Source organism: Schizophyllum commune, assembly GCF_000143185.2.
Source record: "Schizophyllum commune H4-8 unplaced genomic scaffold SCHCOscaffold_1, whole genome shotgun sequence".
Taxonomy (NCBI): Eukaryota; Fungi; Basidiomycota; class Agaricomycetes; order Agaricales; family Schizophyllaceae; genus Schizophyllum; species Schizophyllum commune.
In genome coordinates this window covers 2918579-2938882 of record NW_026089538.1, presented here as the reverse complement: position 1 = coordinate 2938882, position 20304 = coordinate 2918579, and the positions used below count along the sequence as shown (strand labels likewise).

Genomic DNA, 20304 nt, shown 5'->3' with positions numbered 1-20304 from the left:
GGCCGTCTTGGAAAACCGTCGCGACCTCACGCCGTCCCATCCGCCGCGTAATCCTGCAACCACTGCCGCACGCCCTTCTTCGTCACCATGCCCGCCAGTCGTTCGCGCTCCCCCTCTGGTCGTTGACGGTACAGGCGTATAATATGCCCGCAAACCGCCCAGATGTCGACCCATTCGGCGTCAAAGAGCTCCCACCAGGCGTTGGGTGGCTCGGAAGGCAGGGGGATATGTAGGTCGCGGGAGGTGAGGAGGATGGCTGCGGAAACGATAGTGGGAACGGGATAGAGGGCATAGACGGCCGTTTGGTGACTGCATGACGAGGGTCATCAGTTTTGGATATAGACGGATGGGGGAAGGAAAATACTCACGCGTCATTGAGGTATCCCCAAGCCTTCGTGACCGCGTCCGCGCGACTTGTCAAGCCAAGAACGCGGAGGTAATTGACGAGGGAACCATAGGGCAGGACGACGTGCACGTTGAAGCCCAAGCGCTGGAGTAATTGCATTTCCGCAACGACAAGTGCATCCTTGAGCTCGTAAAACGTGTTGCCAAAGTACGACATGGGAGAATACTTGAAGGGCGTATGGCTCTTAGAACTGATCGAGTGCTCTTCTCGTTGCAAAAGGACGTCGTAGACGTTGATGATGTCGCGCATGCGGATTGGGCATTCTTCGAGCTTGGAGCCGAGGAATAGTGCCCCCATACCCATGTCCTAACGTAACGTCAAACCCTGCAACTAGATATCAACCAAGCGACAGACGTACCCCAATCCCATACTGCTTCATCGAGGACACAAACCAGAACCTCTGGAAGAGTATTTGCGCAGATGCGACGGCTACCTGCTTCCTGTTGCCATGCTCTCAGCTCTCCTTGTACGTCGAGCAAAGCATATACACACTGCTTCAACAAGATCCCAGCCTGGTGGATGAGTTTACACCCATATGCGCGCAAGTCTTCCTCGAGTTCCTGCGGAATACCATCTTCACGCGATGGAGTGCGCTCAATGTTCGCCAGAGACGCCAACGGCTGCAAATTCGCTGCCATGATGACGGTGAAGGACGAAAGCAAAGAACAATTGCCGTTCCCCAATCTGGACGCGTTCTTTGTTGTCTTGATCGGGTCAGAAATGCGTCCGCTTAGACACGCGCGTCGCTTGTTCCCGAACGACGACGACATAACGTCGAAGACGCAGCATGTCTGGCCTTCCTCCGCGCCCCGACGGCGCTGTGCCTCCCCCTCCTGGACCCAGACGAGAGACTGGTGGACGCTTCCGCGGGCGTGATGACAGGCCGCCGCGCGGTAGAGGTCGTGGACGCGGCGGTGACAGAGCGTACAATCCGCGCTATGCCAGAGACTCATATCCTGCGAATGACAGCTTCCGGGATGAGTATCCGGAGCGGGGAGACCGTGGATGGCAGGATAACTCGAGGAACAGAGGATATGGGCGACCGTACCCCGAATCGAGACCACCTAGGCGCGAGCCTGAGAGGGATACTTACTATGCTGGCGCTGCGCGAGGATACGATGATAGAAGAGACCCTTACCCCTCTACGTCTCGCGACTTCCCACCTCCTCGAGGAAGGTATGACAGGGAAACCTCGCCACGCCGGGATGTATATGACCGACGTCCAGGTGCGTCTGCGTGTAGCTCCCCTGCCATCTCGGCTAACGAGCTTCGGTAGACTATCGACGTCGAACTCCCAGCCCTCGACGTGGTGCATACCCTCCTGAGAGCCCTTCCATGTCTCGAGGACGCTACCCGCCAGACTACGAACGGCCAAGCTCGCGCTCCTCCTCTCGCAGCCGCTTCACTGAAAGCCCCGTCGTACCTAAACTCCAACGCGAGTCCTACGACCGGCCCACAACCGACAATGACGAATTGGAAGCTGGCCAACTGATCTCTGAGCCTGAGCCACCCTCACCGCCTCCGCCTCTCATCCACCGCATTAGCTCCCCGCGTCGCAGTTCCCCTCCACCGCCTCCCAGTCGGTTACCGGGTAGGCGCAGGCAGCCTCGCAGATGGGACGCGCCTGGACCTGGACGTCGCAGGGATGCTTCGCCACCCACTCAGCCCCGCTTCCGTGGCAACTGGCAGCCCATTCCTACGGATCGAGCACGGACGCCTTCGCCGCCTCCCTCAGAAGAGCCAAAAGAGGAGGACATAGAGATGGCACCTCCACCTTCCGCAGCAGAGCCGCAGCCATCATATCCCGAGGCTATCCCTGCAGAAGTGCAGCCTGAACCTGCTCCTGCACCAGGACCGCCCGTACCTGCCAACCATGGTGACATCGTCAAGCAAGCGTACGGGAACATGCCCACGCCCGTGATTGTTCCCGCGTCTGCGCCTTCTATGCCCGCGCCGAAGAAGGCGTCGTGGGCGAAAGCAGCAATGGTCCCCGCCAATGTTCACATTGTTTCCACTCCGGCTGCATCGACATCGCAGTCGGCTGTAACGGCATCGCAGTCTGCTCCTATGGCATCTCAGCCGGCACCCGTACCACCACCACCTGTCGCACCTACGGCTGCGCCCACCAGGACTGAACCCAAAGATGAGCCCATGGAAGTCGACGAAGTACCCGCTAAGCGACCGACACCGCATGTGCCCTCACCAATTCCCGAGATCAAGTCGCCAGAGCTAAAGATTGAGTCGCCAGCAGAGCCGCAAGCTTCCCATGTCGGTCAGCCCACTCCTGCGCAGGCCAGCCCAGCTACACCCAACCTTGCCCATGCCCCTCCACCGAGAGACATCAAGGGCAAAGGTCGCCTCGGAGCGCCGCCGTCGCAGCCCCGAGGCTTCACCCTCCCCACCGAGCCTCGCAGCATGGCGGGCCACGCCAACGATTCAAGAGGACAGACGCACCCGATCCCCACCGGCCCTCGCCTCAACCGCAATGCATCGTTGTCCACATCGACCTCAGGACCCTCGTCGCTTCCTGCAAAACCAGACTCCCTGCCTCCGACGCCCGTCCTGCCATCGCCCGCCGCGGCATCGCCCCTGGCGCGCGACTCGCCTGCGGTGGCTGCAACACCAGCCGTGAGCTTACCACCCACGCCAGCGACGTCAACGCCTGTGGCTGCGACTTTGGCTACGCCTATGCCTACTGGAGTCATGGGCTCGCCATCGCTAGGCGTTGCTGGCTCGTCGGACAGCCCCGCAATACTTCCGCCGGGTGGGATCAAGAGGGAGTTGTCTACCGCTTCGTCTGCTCCACCAGAAGCACCTGCCAATGCGGCAGAGGTCAAGGCCGAAGCAGAGGACCCGCACCACTTCAGAGTCCGGGCCTACGTGCCACATCACGAACGGGTGAGTCTTCCTTCCATCCTCCCTCTCCCCTTTTCACCTTTCCTCCCATATCCATCTAATGCCCCTCTTAGCAAGCCCTCGCCCGCAAACGGCTCAAAGTTGCTAATTACGAAGAACCCCGCACGGACCTCGATGCCCTCTACGACGAGCGCCAATCCTTCTACGCCCAGCTGCGCTCCTTCCAGCACGCCGTCGCGCGCAAGAATTCGGAGTACGCGGCGAGCGCGGCGGCGACGGGGCGGTTGTTGCTGGAGTATGAGCTGGCGGGGAACGAGGTGCGGTATGCGCAGATGCGGCACGCGATGGCGGAGGAGCAGACGGAATTGGCGAAGCGGGGATGCTTGGGAGTGGACTACGGGAAGTAGGAGTGGTAATGTCCATGTTTGTGTTTATACGAAGTGAGATTCTTGTCATGCATGGCTTACAGGCGACATATCCATACAGAACGGATGTCTGATCTACACTCGCACGCCCCTCACTCATTCTTCGGCCTGTTCCACATGGCGTACCAGCCTTGAACGACCGAGGCGCCGACGTTGCAGGCCGTCCCTGCACCAATGTCGTAAGCCTTCTTGCCTACGTTGCAGGCAACCAGCCCGGCAACCTGAGCCTTCTTGTCAAGTTCGTGCGCCTTCGCAAAATCGTAGGCCATCTTTCCACCACCTGTGGCGGCCGTTCCAACCACCCCTGCGATGTGAACTCCAGCAGCAGGTATCGTCCCTGTCGCTCCTGCCGCCTGCAAGGCTGCGAAGACGCTGCCCGCCGCGACGTTGCCGATGCTGGCTTGGATGAGTGCTGCCAAACTGCCTGCTCACGAGATCATGATGGGGAGGGTACGCAGCGGTCAGCATTTGGGACTACGTTTTGGGAGTGGCACGCCATACCGGCGACAATACCCGCTGAACCGAAGCCGATGACACCGAGCATCGCAGGCCCAAGGATGGGCATGAGGATGGCGGTCAGCGCCCCGCCGCCGATGGCAATCCACACGGTAGGGTCTGTGGAAAGGAAAAATAAATATACGGGAATAGGGATCGACGGCGGGCACAAAGGTCACGCACTCTTTCCCACCCACAGCGTCGCCTTAAGTGCTGCCGCGATGGCCTCGAATATGACGCGCACGAGCACATTCGCCAGGTGCGGGTTGAGGAGCTTGCCGGCTTGATTGGTGAGCTGGGTCCTGAGAGAGGCGAGTCGTGCTTCGGTGGCAGCTCTGGGCTCCGTTATGATCACGTTGGGCGAATCTGAAAAGGACGGAGCTGTCAGTCTATGGAATTGGCAGGAAGAGCAGGACTCACCGTCGTGAGCGACTTGGCCGTCCATTGGCTTCGATCCATCTGCTGAGCCATCGCTATCCCCTGAGCCCGTGATGTTTGCTAAGAGACAATCAGCGACTCCCTTTGTACTTGCGACGACGGCGACACACGCATCGTGTCCCGAGGCAAACCTGAACGCTGGGGTGAGAAGGAAGGGGCCCATCTCACAGCTATTGACTGTCATATGGGCTAGCGGCGTTATTGAGCGGCGAATAGGAGACCCCATGTCACATTAGCCACGCGCCTACCGTGCGGAAGGTCCTAGGAAGCTTGACTCAATTGTTACCTTGCCTAGCAAGGTCTCTCGCCACCCTTAATTGAAGCCCAACTTTTCGCAGGCACGATCAGAGACTCAACAGTGCCCAACTAATGACTGAACGATCCGGGCTTCGAACCCGGAGCTACCCAGAACCGGATCTCAAGAAAGAGTGCGTCGCCGGTCGCAGAGCCCGAGGGCCGACTGCTGCTGCTCCTACCACCATTGTGTCGTGAACTTAAGCTTGAGGCGAGCCGTGCGCATCTCAAGGCCTTGGGGACAAGCGCTTGAGCTCCGTTCGATGGACCTGCACAAGTCTTAGATGCGTGCGCAAGTCGCACGAGGTGTGTACTGACGACTTCCAGTGACTGACTGTTGACGCGTTGACGAGCTCACGTCGGATGACAGCAAAGCCATGAGCGAGTGTCTGCCCTGCTGCTAGGCAAGGTCCAGAGCCGGCGTAGCCGGGGCTTCCTCTAGTGGCGAGGATACTAGGAATTGGAAGCTTGCTCGCCACAAATGACCCGATCCTCGAAAGTCAAGTTGAGGCCAAACAACTCTGGCAAGACAACCAGATGCTCGGTTGTGAAGTAGATAAAGACCATGATGTATCAGACTGGAGAGGTGAGGAGAACGAGAGACAGGACGAAGGCGGATATGTGGGAGTTCGTGGACGGATTCATGGCAAGTTGGATTACAATTCCTTATGATTGTACATAGAGGGCGGTCGTGTTGCTGGACAAAGTCCATAGTACATTGATCAACGGAGGTCGGTGAACTACGCCGTGGGTAACGGCCTGCACTCCGTGTGTACCTGCAAGCACTGGCAGACATCTTCGCCGACCGCAGATCAGGCTGCCGAATACGTCAAAATTTGCTACCATCCTCACTCGACATGTAACTCACCATCGCAAAATCCTAGTCAGGATCTGCCCTCGCACCTCACTCGCGCTTCCGCTTGTTGAACATACCGCGCCATCGCCGGGCCACCGATCCGCCAAAGTCGCGGACTGCCTCACGGGCGCTATCATAGGCCTGCTTGCCCACGATACTGGCTACTTGGCCAGCAATTCTGACATTCTTCCCAGGTTCGCGGCCCCTTACGAAGTCGTAGGTCACCGCCCCGCCACATGCTACCACGCCGCCCGCTGCCCCTGCAGCTAGGCACCACGCGATGGGTATTATTCCCGTCGCACCAGCGGACTGCGCTAGCGCGAAAAGGCTACCAGCGACGACGTTTCCTATGTTGGCTTGCATGATGGCTGCCCAGCTCACTGGGAGAGTGAAGGTCAGCGCGTCGTCAGAGCTGACGAGAGGAACTAGGCATACAAGCGACGACACCACCAGGTCCGAACCCTAGAGCGCCGAGGATGACGGGACCCAGAATGGGGGCGAGGATGAGGCTAAGCGCTGTGCCAGCGAGGGTGGTGGCCAGGATAGGATCTGAGTATCGTTTATCAGAAGTTGCAACGATTATATGCGCATACACCTGGCATGTCGATGCACAGAACCGACTGTCACTCACTCTCTTGCGCCCACATCTTCGCCCGAATCGCCGCCTCGATGGCACTGAGGACGATGGGCATGAGCACCTTCGCCACTCCGGGTTTGAGGATTCTCGCGGCATCCGTGGTCAACCTGGCCCTGAGGGCGGCGAGTCGCGCTTCGGTCGCAGCCCTGGACTCCGCTCTCATTTCGGCCTTGGATTCTGAGCAAAAGAGGGAAATTATTGAGACCTTCTGGGCGGGTAAGAGGCGGGATACTCACTGGAGACGCGGCCGTTGGCGGCCTGACCATTGTTTGAACCTCCTTTGGTTGCTGGACGAACAATCAGCACATTTCAGCGCCACTATTCAGGACGCTGGCGTCGACTCACCCATCGTTGAAGCGCGACAAGTGGTGGTGTGGGGTGCGAAGGAAAGCGTTGCCTCACAGCCATTGCCAGTTATATAGACTGGCGGCGTTACTGAAGCCCGAATAGAAGACCCCATCTCACGATAGCCGCGCGCTTACGGTGCGGAAAATCCTGGGAAGAGGGTGCGAAGATCCTGGGAAGAAGACAAAGTTTGAGTCAATTGCTGCGAGGATACTAGGATTTAGAAGCCTGGCCGCTCACACACGAACTTCGACTTGTAGGCGCCCGTGATCGAGAAAGGGAAGCCATAAGTATATGCGACCGAGGACTCAAAAATTTCTAAGAAATGAGCTGGAAAGGTGAGGACATGGATGGCCTTTAAGAGGGACGCATGAGGATGCATGGTGTTGGATTCCTTGTACATTGCAGTTACATTTCCTTCCTACTCGTGCCTGAGAGGTCGTTGCGTTGATGTTCCTAGTCCATAGTACAATAAATTATGGAGTTTGGGTAGGACCGTCACTTTGGCAGTGGTCGGCACTCCATGTGCGTTCGGCCTGGGTCCATGGGGAGCGCGCAGTAGAATCCGAGCTTCTGCGGTCCTGTGAGTATTCATAGCTGATCAAAATAATCCGCCACATACCTGCATACACTCAAACATCTTCGTCGAATACAAGTCCAGCTGCCGAGCGCGTCAGTCACCCCTCTCCCTCCCTCTCGCCTCGACTGACACGCACCGTCACACAATTCTTCCCCCTACAGAGCTCCGCCCTCGGTACACCCGCCGGCGCGTCAAACGTATACATCGCATTCGGGTCCTGCTACAAACCAACCCAGCCGTGTCGGCGCGTCAGCCATCGCGTATCACAGGAGCTACGCACGCCGACGAATTTGTTGAGCGCGTCGATCGAGCGCGCTTCCTTCTCCTGGTTATACCCGTCTGACATGGCACGAGAATGAGGAGAGCTAGCGGGAGTATAGGGAGTCAAGGGGGTATGAGGTGGTGAAGGAAGAAAAGCGAACGAGTGCGGGGGCGCGTTTGCGGGGTTCGGCGCGCGATCAACGGTGATGTCATGGGCTTGCCTATTCGGGTGACAATACATGCTCGCGTGGCGAGCTTCTCAAGCTTCTTCTGTTTGTCAATGTTTGCCGTAGTGGGTCCGTCCTTTCAATCGCCATATTGGGCGCTTGCGACTTTGACACGCTCGGAGATCGTCGGACAGCAGGTCAATGTCCAGGGTTGAGATCCATCCAGAAGAGCAGATGACGCGCAAGTTAGGGCCCTGGATAGCTGGAGAGGTTCGAGAATAGCATCGATAGGTCGTCCAGTTGCCTGAGCGCGCACTGTCCCTTGCCGTGACGTCTCGAGTACTGAGTCAGTCCCCTCAGGCCTCCTCCTGCTCCCGAGCCCGGTACCTGTCCCTCACAGCTTGTCCTCCCCTCCCGCGATGGGTATCGCATCGAGCCCCGTCCGCCGCGGCGCGGTCGATCGTGGATGGGGTGTCCGTGGCCCGTGGATGGGATGCCGGGGTTAGTGCCCAGTGCCCGCGCCTATGCTCACTACCCAGCTGATTGTCAGCGCCCCTCCGATCCCGAGCGCAATAACGCGCCTGATTCGCCCGGGTATGCGCCCACTCCTGACGGTGGCGTGGCAGTCCAGGTAAGACAGCCCGCGGCCGCGCATCTCCAGAATGGATGGGTGTCTCGCCAACACAAGATAGCTCTGGATCTCTGTCGCGGGACTCAATGAGCGCAGTATTGTCACCCACTACCCGCCTTACATTTTCTATGGACCTTACGTCCCGATGGATAATACGCTCCGATGGATAATACGCCCCCTCAGACTCGCCTCAGGCCCCAACTGGATATCCGCGTCCCAAGGTATGGACTCAGCGTCCGGGCGTTATGGACTCAGAGTAACAGCTGATGCGCGTCCGAGATGTATGAAGTGTTCAGACCAGAAGGCCTTCCCAGAATTTTCGTGGGGTAATATCAGCAGTGTGGGTGAATAGATGGGTTGCGGTCGAACGTAACCCGGCACCCAGCTTGCGAACCCGGTGCATTGACAAGCTAGGCGCCAGGCTGAGTGAGCAGTGTCGGGTCTGGCACTGCCGAGTTTACCTTACGTGCCGCAGGAACGTCCTGATACCGACAGCCCACATCTGCCGGCAGAGCAGGCGCGAAGGTGCAGCGGGGCAACAGATGCGAAGGAGCGATAGGTGAGAGGGAAGAGATGATGCGAAGGGACAAGCTTGCGTACCGACACAGCTGGCATCAGAGGCAGGCTGAATGGCGGTTTGGGCGGCGGCAGGATGAGATACTAGGCGGCAAGTCGGATGCGAGGAGAGAGATCATCTTACCGACAGCGCAGAATCATATTCTTGCCAACGCAGAATCATGTTCGCGCCAACAGAGCAGATGGAGTGCTGGTACTGCGCACGCAGGATCACGCGTCCCGCCACGATCGAGAAGGAGTGGCTGTCAGGACTCGAACAGAGGCCGCAGGGCGCCCGGGCCAGTCAGACAGCAAGATACGGCCGACGCGGGTGGAGCGAGGTGGGATTCCGAGGATGATGACAGGTAAGAATAAGTGGAAACCGCAAGTATAACTAGAAACCGCGCGATATGAGCCACTCTGTGACGGCCTGCTTCCAGCGGCCCCCTGTGATGACGAGGTGCCGAGCGTGTTTGACCTCGACGTTCAGGCGCGCCGCCTCTGGTGTTTCCTTCGGGAAGAGGTCCGCGCGCAGGGCGTTGGCGAGGGCCTAGGCGAGATTAAACGCGGCGGGGAGTGAGTGGGGGTAGAGTACGCACATTTGCGTCGCCGTCGACGTTGCGGATCAGGACCTGGGCGAGTTGACGCGTCGGTTGATGAGAGGGGGAGAAAGGCACTCACGAGATAGCGACCGCCGCCATTGCGGACATCGCTGTAGACCGGCAGGCTGCCTCGGGAGTTTCGCGGGACAAAGAAGGGGTGGTGCACGGTCTGCTGGCCGCTGTGTGTGACGGCGGCGGCAGCGGTGGAAAGGGAGCGTATGGCGCGGAGCATGGCGGCGCGCAGACAAAGAAGAAGGCTCGAAGAAAGGCGTGACACGCGGGGACAGAATGGCGATCGGCGGCTGAATGGGGCAATTGATTGGTGTCCATCTGGATCACAAACGGCGGCCAGGGGTGTTCGGCATGGCGAGCTCTTTGGCTTCACCGCGACAAGCCCGAGGGAGGCGTATCATCCCAAGAACATCATCTGTCACACGCGCCCAGCCCCACACCACACATATAAATCCAACACCATGCTCGCCATCCGCCCGCTTCTTCCCCACCACACGCTCCTCCGTTGCCAGCCTCTACTTATAGCCCCCGGCCCACTCCACCACACCATCCATCTCTCTCTTCCCCTTCCACCACCATCATGAACCCCGCTCTCGCAGACATCCCTTTCAACGTCGTCGGCGGCCCGCACTTTTACGCCAGTCCGACGTACGCCACTAAGCGCTGGCCGCTTCACACCTCGTTCTGGGCGAAGCCCATGCCCGTCTCACGTCGCCAGCCGCATGCTTGGACGGCCCCCCAGTACCGCCGTCCCATGCCTGAGCCGTGGGGCCCGCTTTTCGACTGGTCCGCACCATGGGCAGCGCTCCCAGAACTAGACCGTACGTCCTTTCCCTGTGACTCCGCATCCGACCATCTCGCTGACATCGCACCTCCAGTCCCCCCATCTCCGACCGACACGTCCAGCTCCGCCACCTCGGACCTCTCGGCGCCGTCCCCGCGCCCATCGCCGCCACAGCTCGTCATCTGCAACGCGCCACTCGTCGCGCCGCGCCCGCTGCCGTACCACTCGCCGACCTTCCTGCAGTTTGATCTGCTGCCAGATGTCGATGAGGATCTCTCGCATCCGCCGTACACGAAGCGCGCTTCCAAGCGCAAGCGCGAGGACGCGGACGCGGAGTCGCCGGACCACTGCCAGCCCCCGCAGCAGCGTCAGAAGCTGCGCGTCGTCGTCCCCGACTACCCGCCACCGCTTCCATCGAACCGGCGCCGGCAGTGGCACCCACAGCACCATAAATGATGTGCAGTGCCTGACAGCTGTCCGCCCAGCCTCTCGAGCTGTTGTTTTCTCTAAGCCATTTCGAGGTACGATCTGCTTCCGCGGGTATTCTCGGTTTCCAACTCACACCGCGTTTGTTAGGCACCTCGAACCCGGCACGCGTCACTGGGCTACTGTACTCCTGTCGGTGCCTCAGACGCCTGCGTCTGTACAGTACTACGCGTGCAAGGGACCTTTGTACATAATTCGTACGCGCGCCAGCGGGCTGCTCGTTGAACGCTATCGGCTACTGCACACGACCGAAGCAGGAGACCGCCCACCGCACGCCAGCACAACGCCGCGGACACGGTAGTCCGACGACCGGCGACAGGCGTCCTGCGACCGGAGCCTGGGACTAGTACCACAGCACACGCTTTTTCCGTAATGGATCCACACTGGATAGCGAGTCCCTAATACAACTGCGTGCTATTGCTTTCACGCCTCTAGTGGCACAGTTGCGCGGTCGGCTGGCTTCGCTAGGCGCGCGCGCAACCTATCGGAAGCTCATCGTGCTCCTCATGCACTTCATCCTACCGTGAGTCGATCCCTTCTTCATTCTTTCCTTTCAGCCATTCGTCCATCCAGCGCGCTGCGCAGCACTGCATCATCTTCCTTCCTTTCTGCAGTGGTGCCGCCAAGGGCCTTTGTCGGCTCATCCAGTGGCACATCGGCTGCTTCTCTAGCTGCACGACGGCTCTTTCTATGATATTACGGAGAACAGAAGCCCGTGCTTCGGATGGACAGAATGAATTGTCGCGTTCTTCGGGAACGAAGCACGCTTGCGGTGACGAAGCTATACCGTGCGAGCGAGGCAATTATTGTCACCCCTTCCACAGCTCGCTGGGTCTTTCTCCGGACGGCGCGGTAAAGTATCAGTCAGGATCAGGGTCTGCTGCTGTTGTAGCGGTATATTGGCCCCTTGCTTCTGGTGTATCGCCGGCCTTACTGTGGTAACGTTATACGCCTGCCGCCGCACCTCACCCGAGGCCGACTATTCTCATGCATCACAGGCCGTACTCTGCTCATTCACAGCTCGCGCACTATCCTTGCGGTCGCCGTGCTCCAGATCCATCTCCCCCGGCTGATCAGCCGTGTATTCTGTGGAAACTGCGCGAAGAGCCGGTGGTGGCGCGCACGATAAAGCTAGGGCGCGCATGTTATTGACATCGATCCTGCGCCCGTGCCTACGTTGTCTCCACGCCCGAACATATCTGAATCCGCTTCCTTCTCTGCTGCCCTTTCCTTGTCATCGATTCATCATCGACATCTCTATATCTCGCGACGTCATCTGGTCGTTTAGCCTGCGGCCATCGCCCTTGTCGATGGACCTCATACACGGCGAGCTACGCTGCCCTTACCAAAAGACCCCCATACTAAAGCGCCAGGGCATTCGCGCCATTTCGTGGCGTATACTGTGTATCAGATCGTTCGTAAGATCACCATTACGCGCCTCGTTCCTTGCTCATCACTTGCTTGACCTGCTACTTCAATCATTCACTTCCCTTGCAGGCGTGTACGAACTATCCTTGCAGTCATCTACCACGGGAACCTTTGACTTGCTTGTCGCTAGCGACAAAACGCTTCTCATACTTCTCAGACGAACTTGTCTTGTTGTTACTCGACGAACCTGCGTACGGCGGCCGCGCTCAGTAGCCTAGAAAGCCAAGCATGTCGCGGCAGGTGCCCCGGCGAGACCCCACCGACGGCTGCAACGGACGGCTTCATCGACTGCAACGCGCGGCTCCCCGAGGCTCAGGCGACCCTGCGGGTTTCATTGTACACAATTCTGCGCGGCTTCGCTGAATATATCCTGACGTGTTTCCATTGTTGAGTGAAGGCCCGGCTGCACCGAGTGCACCAACTCTGCGCCCCGAGCGAGCCGATTGTATACCTGAATGCCTCGACTCCATTGATTCTGACGTGCGTAGCAGCCCCGCGTACCGTCTTCTCCATGTCGCAGGGATCACTTGCCGATCGCCTGAGGCGAGTTCGCGACGCGTTCCCATGCATCAAGAGTCGAGTGCTGCATCGCGTACGCAGGCGTATGCGCAAAACGGATGGTTCGGATGGAAGCCACGTAGAAGGAAATCAAGAACAAAGAGTGGGATATCATGCGTAGGTACAATTACAATTTACAATCTTTGTCCGTAGTGGGAATCAAGAAGTCGTCGCGGATACAGAGGGATGATGATACAACAGTTGAAAACCGAGGCGAGGAAAATCATACAACAGCAGGTCGACCCCAGCGTCAGCACTGTCAGTGAGGTGGCTCATCAGCGGAAGATCAACAATCATTGTGGACGCCACTCACCTAACAGACGTACACCTCCTCGTCGTCGACGAGACCGCTCACAGGAAGTACATCATCCTCTTCAGCCTATCGTGCGTCTCGTGGAAGTTCTGGCGCCACTCGTCCATGTTGATGGTTGGCCCGCCCGAGTCCGAGTTCTCGAACTGGGTGCCGGCGAAGTGGAAGGCGCCGCGGGCGCAGGCGAGCTAATGGAGGGCGTCAGCAGGGGTACTCAGATAGGAAGAAGTGATCAGGTAGGAGGAAGTACTGAGGCAGGGGGAAGTATCCTAGGACACTCACGTCGGCATCTTAAATCGGCGAAGAAAGCTACGTCAGCAGGTGATACAACGACGACGAACAAGCAACTCACAGTAGACGGGCGCGGGGATCGACACAGCGCGCGTCGCCTGGAGAGAGGTCAGAACATGATTGTATTTGTATGACTCTAAATCGCACCTTTGCGTACGTGTGGCACAAATGGAACGACAACAGCTTGATCCTGGTGGCGAGTCACGATGTGCTCAGGAGCGGGGAGTACGCGGAACTCACGCGTCGATATTCCCGAAATTCCAGATCTCATCGTGCAGTATCACGTAGTGTGAGCTGCGAGACGCTGCGCGGAACATGTGAGAGTCGACGCAGTGGAATAGACAGAACCACGTACTCCCTTGGATGGCCGAGTGAGACTGCAAGAAGAAATCCGGCGCGAAGGGGCTGTCAAGACCGCGATCCGTGACGAAGCCGCTGGGGAGGTTGCCGGTCCTATTATCGCCGTCTTGCGGAGTCTTGGGAAAGAAGACGACGTGGTGGCTGGGATGGGCGTGTCAGGATGAGGAGTATACATTGAGGCGGGCATGACATACCGCTTGCCAACGACAATGTAGGTGACCTGAGGACCCTCAAGCTTCTCGCTCCAGAACGCCCTCCCTGCCGCCTTCAGCTCGTCCACAGCCTTTTGGACTCCAGCTGTAGTAGTTCTTGCCGTCAGCCATCGACGGGGTCCTTCGCCCATCCACCCCTCATAGCTCACCCTTGAAGTCCGCCACCTCCCGACTCGCGACCTCCGCAAACTCGCCCTCGCTGATGCCGTCGCGGTAGAAAACCACACGCGCGGGGAAGTTCTTGACATTCCCGTCCGGGTTGTTCCTTTTTGCGAAGGCAAAAATTGCGTCGTACGCGTAGCGCTCCATGTTCTCGATGCGCTCGGTACGCGCGTCCTGGATGTCGGTGATCGCACCATAGCGAACCGCGTCTGCGTCGGTCGAGTATACGAGGCTGATCATCGAAGGGCGCGCTTGGCCAGGGGCGGGGTGGCTGACGTCGGCGCCTGTGTCGATTAGCTTGGTGGTGCTCGCCAGAGAGACGTCAACACGAATGAGACCTACCGACGATCATGTATGGCGCGGAGCGCATGCGGGCCATCACCTCAGACTGAACTTGAGCAGCTCTGCCACCCAGGCGCGCATTGATCCTATAGGGTCTTTGTCAGGACAGACAGAGAAACAAAGAGGGCCGACTGACTTGATCGCTACGTTGTTGTAGTATTGGTCGTTTGCCTTCTGCACCTTGTTCTGCCGTACGCATTGCGTGATAACACCTTAGGCATTGTCAGCTCGGGCTGTAGAACACGATACCAAGATTGCTCGAACACACCAATGGCCACATCGCCCAAATGTTTGACTTCTTGGCGGATACCCTTTGCGCTCTCTGGTAGTAAAACCAAGATGAGGGCCGGCCTGTCAACGCTCAGATAATTGAGAGCGTTTGCCAAACCGGCCCTGACAGCCTGCCCACTTGCACGGAAGGGCCGATCTTCCGCTGGTCTCGAGACCCCTGATAAATGGGAAAAATCAGCATCAGACTCGCCTGCCAATATCCAGCGCACGTACGCATGCCTGAGGATCGTGAGTCGAGTGCTCGTCTGACACGACCAGAAAGGACGTACCCAGAGTACGACAAGCCCGAGAAAGGTTGTCGACAAAGCGGTTGACCTCATTGTCACTAAGATTCGAAGCGAAGTTGACCACAGCCCAGTTGTCCAGAGCGCGCGCATCGGCGAGGAGCTTCTTGACAAGGTTCCACTGACCGCCCTTGGGAACCTGAAAGCGGCATTGAATATGTGTGGATCGGTTATGTATGCCGAGCCTACCTCAGAGCGCCCTGAGCCGTACGTGAGCTCGGGGGGCGTCAACATCCGTCCTTGAACCATCTCCAACTGCTTCCCAATCTCCATGCCTGCTGCTCTAATGTTGGACGAGTTCTCGTAGTGCGCAATCTGATCCGACGTTAGCAGCGAGAAATTCCAGACACGGAGATATGTCACGCACCGGCGACTGATCATGTCTATCGTTGCCGAGCCCATGCTCAATCATACCGCGCCGTGCGTCGGGCCTCAAAGTGGCAAACTTAACGACCTGGGTGACCATGTCTTCGCTGAGCTTGCGCTTATAGAACTGGCTCGGCTTGATCGTGCACAACTCCGCCGGTACGATGACTGGCCGCGGCGCATTCGGTCCTGTCAGGCGGATGCCGACGATCCTCGGGTGGCGCAAGTCCCATCTGTACGCAGTCTTGTAGTGCTCCTGTACCGGCTTTGCGTAAGCACGTAAACTATGCGGATCTGCGAATACACACGCACCTGAATCGTCATCTCCCTGCCCTGCTGGTCGTTGTAAAACCTATATTGACCCGCATTGGGTTCGAGCCCGCGGATAACCTTGGTTGTCGCTCTGTTGAACTTGACCGTGATCTGGAGTTTCTTGAGGGCGCGCTCGAGCTTGACGAAGTTTGGTTCGTTGCGTTGTAGTTCAAAGCTGCGAATGTTGCTGGTCCCGAGGACGCCCATCATGAACTGGAGAAGTTCGCCGCCCACGATACTGACAAAAGGTCATAGAGCTTCGCGTAAGTATTTTGCGAACTCACAACGGCGCCACGGTCGTATCTATATTGATCAGCAGTCGCCCGATGGTGGGACGGACGGATCTGTGACAGGGTCTGGGGATACGTCGTGGATGGAAGATGGGCCAACACACTGGAAAAATCCCCTGCGTAGCTCGACGCCCCCACCGAGAGCTTTCTTTTGCGTTTCCGTGAAGTATGCCTTCGCGTTGACGGCGGGCTTCATGATACTAGAAAGTACATCAGAAATAGAGATGGAGCGATACTTGATGGTCACTGCAGACTCACTTATTCGAGTGTTGGCGGATGATGAGCTGAAGCAGGTTGATAGCCTGAAGAGCCTCACGGCTAGGGGCACCGGCTTCGGTCGCGCGCTGTAAGATCGCATTGACGGCACTGCAGAAGGGGTCAGTGTAGAAAGGGGCGTCCGCAAAATGCACACACGCAGGGGTGATTCCCTCGTTCACCGTCCTGGTGATGATCACTTTGGCCAGTGAGTTAGGACCGGGGTTTGGGCTGTCGCTCATGTGGAAGTCAAACTTGGTGCATCTTCTGATCAGCGATACGCCCATAGCAAAGAACAGGAACCACTCACAGTCTCGCTCTGCCCACCACTGGGCAAGGCCAGGACGCCCGGGACGAACAACAGTTTCATGCCGTCGAAGATGGCGTCCCCGCGAAAGATTTCCGGCGCGATCTTTGTTTGGAGCTTGTCCATGACGCGGATGCGCTTCTCGCTGAACCGCTCGTCTTTCCATTCATTGTCCTTGATGTAGAGAATTCCTAATCGAACCCTTTAGTTACATTAAGGCGCATAGGGACCGCGCTACTTACTAACTGATAGCAGAGAAGAACAAAACATGCGGGTGAGTGGGGAGCCTCGCGTTCCTTCTGCAAGTAGCTCACCATCGTACAGACTGTGCGTCTTCGTCGGGAGTCTGTGCGAATGTCAGTCGAGGAAAGGCCTGATGAGCGAGACGAACGTACTTCTTCACGGCGACGTGGTTCGTGACGACCGTAATGGCCCTGTGCTGTCGACCTTGTCCTTGAGCTTGAGGCTTCGACATCGTTCACAGAAGTCACGACGATGGGTAACGAAGTGCTTGGGGTGAGTAACAGCGAGGTCAATGATATCCAAGACGGGGCGCGCCGTCGGCGGACAGTGGGAGGGGAAAAGGATGAGGGTGATAAGGAAGACAGTCACCGTCCTGCGCGGGGCTTATATCCTCCAGCCCAGGCTCTCACGGCCTGTCGAACAAGTTGAACTTTGTCCCAAGATGGCGGCGGGATAGGACGTTGGCCGAGCGCCGCCGTGATCGATAGACGCGCCTCACCAACGCCGCTGACTTGGAACCCTCGCTTCCGAGATCACGGGACCGGTTGAACCCAACACGTGTGCCGGGCTCTCACGAAGTTGAACTTCGTGGCTGGATCTTTTGGTCATCCTGGGCGAATCTTTCGGGCATCCTGGGCCCTCCTGCCAGTGTTCCAGAGCGAGTGCCCAAGTTCCTTTCCCACAGGACTTCAACAAACCCCGAATCTGCTAAGGGTTAGCTTTTGCCTAGCAAGTTCATTGCAGTCGATTCTGGGATTCGAGGGTTTCAACGACCTTCAACTTCAACATGCATGTTCAGACTGGATGCCGGGCAGTGGGTACGAGGTTCAACCTCTACATCCTGAACATTCATAGGAGTTGAGGGACCACCCCAATCACCTGCACCGATACACTATCGTCAATGCTTCCCAGTCGAATCCTCGAGAATACGCGCCTGCATCCCAGCCACGTCCCAAAGCGTACGATACCCGAGCTCGAATCACACCGAAGCACAAGTGAACACTATATGATAGATCACCCCCAGTCAGAGGAAACATACACGGATAAAGAGCGGTCCATCGTTGTTAACGACTAGTAGATGGTGTATATGGGTGACACACAGACGCCGTTCCGGGGTACTATGACGCACGAAAGCAGAAGACAGACAGCCGAAGGAAGAATCGCATTGCGTGTCCAAAGTCGCTGAAGCGAGAGCGGTGCACATGAGGAACGGTCAGGATCAGGAGGACGGAGGTCGTAGCAGCTCCACCGGGGAACGGCATCATCGGAAGGCGTACGGCGCGGGGAAAGTGGGCGAGCAACTTAGCAGCATCCACCGCCCTGCTGCTGGTTGACGCTCTGTCCCGGCGTGATGGTCGACGACTTGCCGGCGCCCGGTGCTGCCGAGCTCGAGCCCATCCTGAAGTATGGCGTCAGTAGGGTTCACATGTGCAAGGGCTATCGCGCACCTGTCCTTGATCTGCTTCGCCATTGTCAAGAATGCCTGTTCAACGTTGGTGGCGTTCTTCGCCGACGTCTCGAGGAAGGGGATGGCGAGTTGGTCCGCGAATTCCTAGTTGAAGGATGAGTCGATGTACTGGACACGAGGCATGTAATTTCCATACCTTGGCAACAGTGTACTCGACGACCTTCTTGCCCGTCAAATCGGACTTGTTGCCAACAAGCAACTTGTTGACGCCCTCCGACGCATATCTGTCAATCTCCTGGAGCCATTGCTTGACGTTCGTGAAAGTGTCTATCGCACGCGTTAGATCGGGATGGGTCTAATGATGTTATCCGGGGCGCACCGTTGTCGGTCACGTCGTACACAACGATGATACCGTGTGCGCCACGGTAGTACGACGAGGTGATCGTGCGGAAACGTTCCTGGCCTGCAGCGCTCGATTAGGGAAGGTTCGAGGAGGACAAGATGGTTACGCACCTGCTGTGTCCCACTAGAATGCAAGGGCAATCCGTCAGTAATCGTTCTCTCTTCCTTAGGCGGGGCATCCAGTTGTCGCTCTCATCCCCATCCTCGAGCCTCCAGCAGGATGACATTGTGGCGCGGGCAGAGCGCCGACCCTGCTTGATAGCCACTGATGACGGTACACCACTCACAATCTGGAGCTTCACGGTCTTGCCCTCTAGCTCTATGGTCCTAATCTTGAAGTCGACGCCAATCGTGCTGATGTAGCTCTCCGTGTACGTGTCGTCCGCAAACCGGAGCAGCAGACAGGACTGCAGGCAATGTCTTGCGTCAGCCCAGAGCGCTCGCGGCGTCACCAATAAGGCCCGCGCACCTTGCCTACGCCCGAGTCGCCAATGAGGAGCAGCTTGAAGAGGTAGTCGTACTCGGTGTGCATGGTGGGCGGAGTAAAGCAGCAGGCGGAGCGGCGAGGAGACGGTGCAACGAGTTGGAAGCCGAAAAGGCGCTGCTGCTGGTCGCGCGGCGGCGAGGAGACCCTGTGATCCTAACACGCGCAAATACCGCCCGGGCCTCCTCCCGGTCAGTGTTCCTGCGCAGTTTCATGGCGACAGGCGCTCAGACAAGGAACTCAGACGCAAGGCAGCGAACCCGGACAATACATTACATTCCACGAGAAATATACAGACGGACAACGGACGAATACGGTTTACTGGGGCTTGGGGGCATATCCCTGCTGATAGCCAACGCCGTACTGAGGCCCAGGCGGCGGGCCCCACTGGCCCTGCCATTGCTGTTGTGGCGGTCCCTGCCACTGCATCTGAGGCGGATACGTCCCCGCTATCTGCGGCTCCCATCCGCTGCAAGAACGTCATCGCTCGGAGGGGCTGCCCTTACATCCGTCTATACTCACCCATTCTGCCTGTTCAGCGTCCACTGGCAGATGTTGCACATCCAGACGTGCTTCGTCGAAGTAGGGAAGAGGGGAACCCAGCAGACGTCGAACCAGTTCCGCTGCTTCGCGCTGATAACAGCGGCTTTCGGGGATGTTAGCGTCCATTCGCTGCGACTGCGTGCTGAATCTTGGCCTACCATTATGACAGCGCGGGCATATTCGGGGCTGCTGGTCGCCCTCTGGGCTCGTAGTGGTCTTGCAGCCGACTGTCGGAGCGTGCTTAGTGAGGGTGCTTCCCCTTTTGTGCCATTACTCACAAAGGATGGGGATACAAACTGGGAAGCACGGTCAGCATGCGGAAGGGGTTCTTCATGAGGTAGACCTACAGAAGAAGTCAAAGTCCATGATAGTACAGGTTCAAGAACGCGTGGGGAGGCTTCCGAGTCGTACCGCAACGTCGAGGCCAGCGATACGGCCAAGCGAAGCACAGCCTGATGATGTCATCCAGAACATTCGACCAAGCCGCGGACCGAGGCTTTTGTTAGGGCTCATGGATTTCCTCAGAACAGAAAAATTACCTGGTTCGGGTCACCCAAAGCAAACAGAAAGAGTCAAGGCTGACGCGCAGAAGGGAACGAGGATCCTGAAGTTGGACTTCTGCACGC

The 20304-nt window shown here is 57.9% G+C and overlaps 12 protein-coding genes across 12 annotated transcripts; 4 read left to right on the top strand and 8 right to left on the bottom strand.

Moving 5' to 3' along the window:
• Positions 1-26: 26 nt before the first annotated feature.
• On the bottom strand, positions 27-1044 carry SCHCODRAFT_02695488 (cyclin-like protein; the record flags this gene model as incomplete). The annotated part of the gene is made up of 4 exons (XM_003035762.1): positions 27-309; positions 369-712; positions 765-846; positions 899-1044. The coding sequence occupies 4 exons, from the start codon at positions 1042-1044 to the stop codon at positions 27-29; spliced, it is 855 nt and encodes a 284-aa protein (XP_003035808.1).
• Positions 1045-1193: 149 nt separating this feature from the next.
• SCHCODRAFT_02484163 (uncharacterized protein) lies at positions 1194-3669 on the top strand (the record flags this gene model as incomplete). Its single annotated transcript, XM_003034947.2, has 3 exons — positions 1194-1632; positions 1683-3304; positions 3376-3669. The coding sequence occupies 3 exons, from the start codon at positions 1194-1196 to the stop codon at positions 3667-3669; spliced, it is 2355 nt and encodes a 784-aa protein (XP_003034993.1).
• A 110-nt stretch (positions 3670-3779) lies between these two features.
• On the bottom strand, positions 3780-4627 carry SCHCODRAFT_01168136 (uncharacterized protein; the record flags this gene model as incomplete). Its single annotated transcript, XM_003035763.2, has 4 exons — positions 3780-4111; positions 4189-4302; positions 4366-4548; positions 4603-4627. 4 exons carry the CDS (start codon positions 4625-4627, stop codon positions 3780-3782), a joined length of 654 nt encoding a protein of 217 aa, XP_003035809.1.
• A 718-nt stretch (positions 4628-5345) lies between these two features.
• SCHCODRAFT_01145136 (uncharacterized protein) lies at positions 5346-6836 on the bottom strand. Its single transcript, XM_003035764.3, has 6 exons — positions 6753-6836; positions 6644-6694; positions 6402-6584; positions 6206-6319; positions 5783-6150; positions 5346-5731 (listed from the first exon to the last, which is right to left on the bottom strand). The coding sequence occupies exons 1-5, from the start codon at positions 6754-6756 to the stop codon at positions 5819-5821; spliced, it is 684 nt and encodes a 227-aa protein (XP_003035810.1). The 5' UTR covers positions 6757-6836; the 3' UTR covers positions 5346-5731; positions 5783-5818.
• A 287-nt stretch (positions 6837-7123) lies between these two features.
• On the bottom strand, positions 7124-7734 carry SCHCODRAFT_01210034 (uncharacterized protein). Its single transcript, XM_050341246.1, has 4 exons — positions 7613-7734; positions 7469-7552; positions 7375-7413; positions 7124-7325 (listed from the first exon to the last, which is right to left on the bottom strand). The coding sequence occupies exons 1-4, from the start codon at positions 7676-7678 to the stop codon at positions 7251-7253; spliced, it is 264 nt and encodes an 87-aa protein (XP_050203012.1). The 5' UTR covers positions 7679-7734; the 3' UTR covers positions 7124-7250.
• A 270-nt stretch (positions 7735-8004) lies between these two features.
• SCHCODRAFT_02032264 (uncharacterized protein) lies at positions 8005-9221 on the top strand. The gene is made up of 5 exons (XM_050341569.1): positions 8005-8068; positions 8121-8391; positions 8453-8717; positions 8904-8950; positions 9010-9221. The coding sequence occupies exons 2-4, from the start codon at positions 8227-8229 to the stop codon at positions 8948-8950; spliced, it is 477 nt and encodes a 158-aa protein (XP_050203011.1). The 5' UTR covers positions 8005-8068; positions 8121-8226; the 3' UTR covers positions 9010-9221.
• On the top strand, positions 8699-9374 carry SCHCODRAFT_02032193 (uncharacterized protein). Its single transcript, XM_050341568.1, has 2 exons — positions 8699-8817; positions 8867-9374. The coding sequence occupies exon 2, from the start codon at positions 8965-8967 to the stop codon at positions 9313-9315; it is 351 nt and encodes a 116-aa protein (XP_050203010.1). The 5' UTR covers positions 8699-8817; positions 8867-8964; the 3' UTR covers positions 9316-9374.
• Positions 9031-9826, bottom strand: SCHCODRAFT_02607408 (uncharacterized protein). Its single transcript, XM_003035765.2, has 3 exons — positions 9628-9826; positions 9546-9578; positions 9031-9496 (listed from the first exon to the last, which is right to left on the bottom strand). The coding sequence occupies exons 1-3, from the start codon at positions 9778-9780 to the stop codon at positions 9341-9343; spliced, it is 342 nt and encodes a 113-aa protein (XP_003035811.1). The 5' UTR covers positions 9781-9826; the 3' UTR covers positions 9031-9340.
• Positions 9827-10140: 314 nt separating this feature from the next.
• SCHCODRAFT_02710127 (uncharacterized protein) lies at positions 10141-11772 on the top strand (the record flags this gene model as incomplete). The annotated part of the gene is made up of 5 exons (XM_003034948.1): positions 10141-10381; positions 10439-10775; positions 10921-11027; positions 11266-11353; positions 11388-11772. 5 exons carry the CDS (start codon positions 10141-10143, stop codon positions 11770-11772), a joined length of 1158 nt encoding a protein of 385 aa, XP_003034994.1.
• A 1130-nt stretch (positions 11773-12902) lies between these two features.
• Positions 12903-17236, bottom strand: SCHCODRAFT_02607400 (Piwi-domain-containing protein). Its single transcript, XM_050344262.1, has 24 exons — positions 16994-17236; positions 16913-16944; positions 16602-16789; positions 16451-16545; positions 16295-16402; positions 16141-16236; positions 16031-16090; positions 15747-15984; positions 15436-15690; positions 15258-15383; positions 15054-15207; positions 14998-15003; positions 14762-14941; positions 14630-14705; positions 14494-14579; positions 14139-14435; positions 13972-14074; positions 13773-13918; positions 13658-13721; positions 13565-13607; positions 13479-13515; positions 13409-13416; positions 13130-13314; positions 12903-13072 (listed from the first exon to the last, which is right to left on the bottom strand). Exons 1-23 carry the CDS (start codon positions 17071-17073, stop codon positions 13168-13170), a joined length of 2625 nt encoding a protein of 874 aa, XP_050203009.1. The 5' UTR covers positions 17074-17236; the 3' UTR covers positions 12903-13072; positions 13130-13167.
• A 793-nt stretch (positions 17237-18029) lies between these two features.
• Positions 18030-19318, bottom strand: SCHCODRAFT_02032037 (small GTP-binding protein). The gene is made up of 7 exons (XM_003035767.2): positions 19121-19318; positions 18939-19058; positions 18763-18775; positions 18629-18712; positions 18446-18576; positions 18290-18393; positions 18030-18240 (listed from the first exon to the last, which is right to left on the bottom strand). The coding sequence occupies exons 1-7, from the start codon at positions 19181-19183 to the stop codon at positions 18144-18146; spliced, it is 612 nt and encodes a 203-aa protein (XP_003035813.1). The 5' UTR covers positions 19184-19318; the 3' UTR covers positions 18030-18143.
• A 251-nt stretch (positions 19319-19569) lies between these two features.
• SCHCODRAFT_02607393 (uncharacterized protein) lies at positions 19570-20071 on the bottom strand. The gene is made up of 4 exons (XM_003035768.2): positions 20026-20071; positions 19957-19974; positions 19837-19905; positions 19570-19781 (listed from the first exon to the last, which is right to left on the bottom strand). Exons 1-4 carry the CDS (start codon positions 20042-20044, stop codon positions 19654-19656), a joined length of 234 nt encoding a protein of 77 aa, XP_003035814.2. The 5' UTR covers positions 20045-20071; the 3' UTR covers positions 19570-19653.
• Between the last annotated feature and the right edge of the window lie 233 nt (positions 20072-20304).

Excerpts from the sequence above, each read along its gene's own strand:
- SCHCODRAFT_01145136 (XM_003035764.3), bottom strand. Across the intron at positions 6,585-6,643 it reads CGCCAACGGCCGCGTCTCCA|AATCCAAGGCCGAAATGAGA; the intron begins GTGAGTATCCCG and ends TCTTTTGCTCAG. Across the intron at positions 6,320-6,401 it reads GAAGATGTGGGCGCAAGAGA|ATCCTATCCTGGCCACCACC; the intron begins GTGAGTGACAGT and ends AACGATACTCAG.
- SCHCODRAFT_01210034 (XM_050341246.1), bottom strand. The coding sequence starts at position 7,678 with ATGTCAGACGGGTATAACCAGGAGAAGGAAGCGCGCTCGATCGACGCG. Across the intron at positions 7,414-7,468 it reads GGGGGAAGAATTGTGTGACG|CTGGACTTGTATTCGACGAA; the intron begins GTGCGTGTCAGT and ends CGCGCTCGGCAG. Across the intron at positions 7,326-7,374 it reads AGATGTTTGAGTGTATGCAG|AAGCTCGGATTCTACTGCGC; the intron begins GTATGTGGCGGA and ends ACAGGACCGCAG.
- SCHCODRAFT_02032264 (XM_050341569.1), top strand. The coding sequence starts at position 8,227 with ATGGGGTGTCCGTGGCCCGTGGATGGGATGCCGGGGTTAGTGCCCAGT. Across the intron at positions 8,392-8,452 it reads ACGGTGGCGTGGCAGTCCAG|CTCTGGATCTCTGTCGCGGG; the intron begins GTAAGACAGCCC and ends AACACAAGATAG. Across the intron at positions 8,718-8,903 it reads CTTCCCAGAATTTTCGTGGG|AGCAGGCGCGAAGGTGCAGC; the intron begins GTAATATCAGCA and ends ATCTGCCGGCAG.
- SCHCODRAFT_02032193 (XM_050341568.1), top strand. The coding sequence starts at position 8,965 with ATGATGCGAAGGGACAAGCTTGCGTACCGACACAGCTGGCATCAGAGG.
- SCHCODRAFT_02607408 (XM_003035765.2), bottom strand. The coding sequence starts at position 9,780 with ATGCTCCGCGCCATACGCTCCCTTTCCACCGCTGCCGCCGCCGTCACA. Across the intron at positions 9,579-9,627 it reads ATGGCGGCGGTCGCTATCTC|GTCCTGATCCGCAACGTCGA; the intron begins GTGAGTGCCTTT and ends CAACTCGCCCAG. Across the intron at positions 9,497-9,545 it reads ACGTCGACGGCGACGCAAAT|GCCCTCGCCAACGCCCTGCG; the intron begins GTGCGTACTCTA and ends AATCTCGCCTAG.
- SCHCODRAFT_02607400 (XM_050344262.1), bottom strand. The coding sequence starts at position 17,073 with ATGTCGAAGCCTCAAGCTCAAGGACAAGGTCGACAGCACAGGGCCATT. Across the intron at positions 15,691-15,746 it reads GCAGGGAGATGACGATTCAG|GAGCACTACAAGACTGCGTA; the intron begins GTGCGTGTGTAT and ends AAGCCGGTACAG. Across the intron at positions 14,580-14,629 it reads TACAACAACGTAGCGATCAA|GATCAATGCGCGCCTGGGTG; the intron begins GTCAGTCGGCCC and ends AAGACCCTATAG.
- SCHCODRAFT_02032037 (XM_003035767.2), bottom strand. The coding sequence starts at position 19,183 with ATGCACACCGAGTACGACTACCTCTTCAAGCTGCTCCTCATTGGCGAC. Across the intron at positions 18,394-18,445 it reads TCGAGTACACTGTTGCCAAG|GAATTCGCGGACCAACTCGC; the intron begins GTATGGAAATTA and ends TCCTTCAACTAG. Across the intron at positions 18,241-18,289 it reads GCGAAGCAGATCAAGGACAG|GATGGGCTCGAGCTCGGCAG; the intron begins GTGCGCGATAGC and ends GCCATACTTCAG.
- SCHCODRAFT_02607393 (XM_003035768.2), bottom strand. Across the intron at positions 19,782-19,836 it reads ATGCCCGCGCTGTCATAATG|CCGCTGTTATCAGCGCGAAG; the intron begins GTAGGCCAAGAT and ends CATCCCCGAAAG.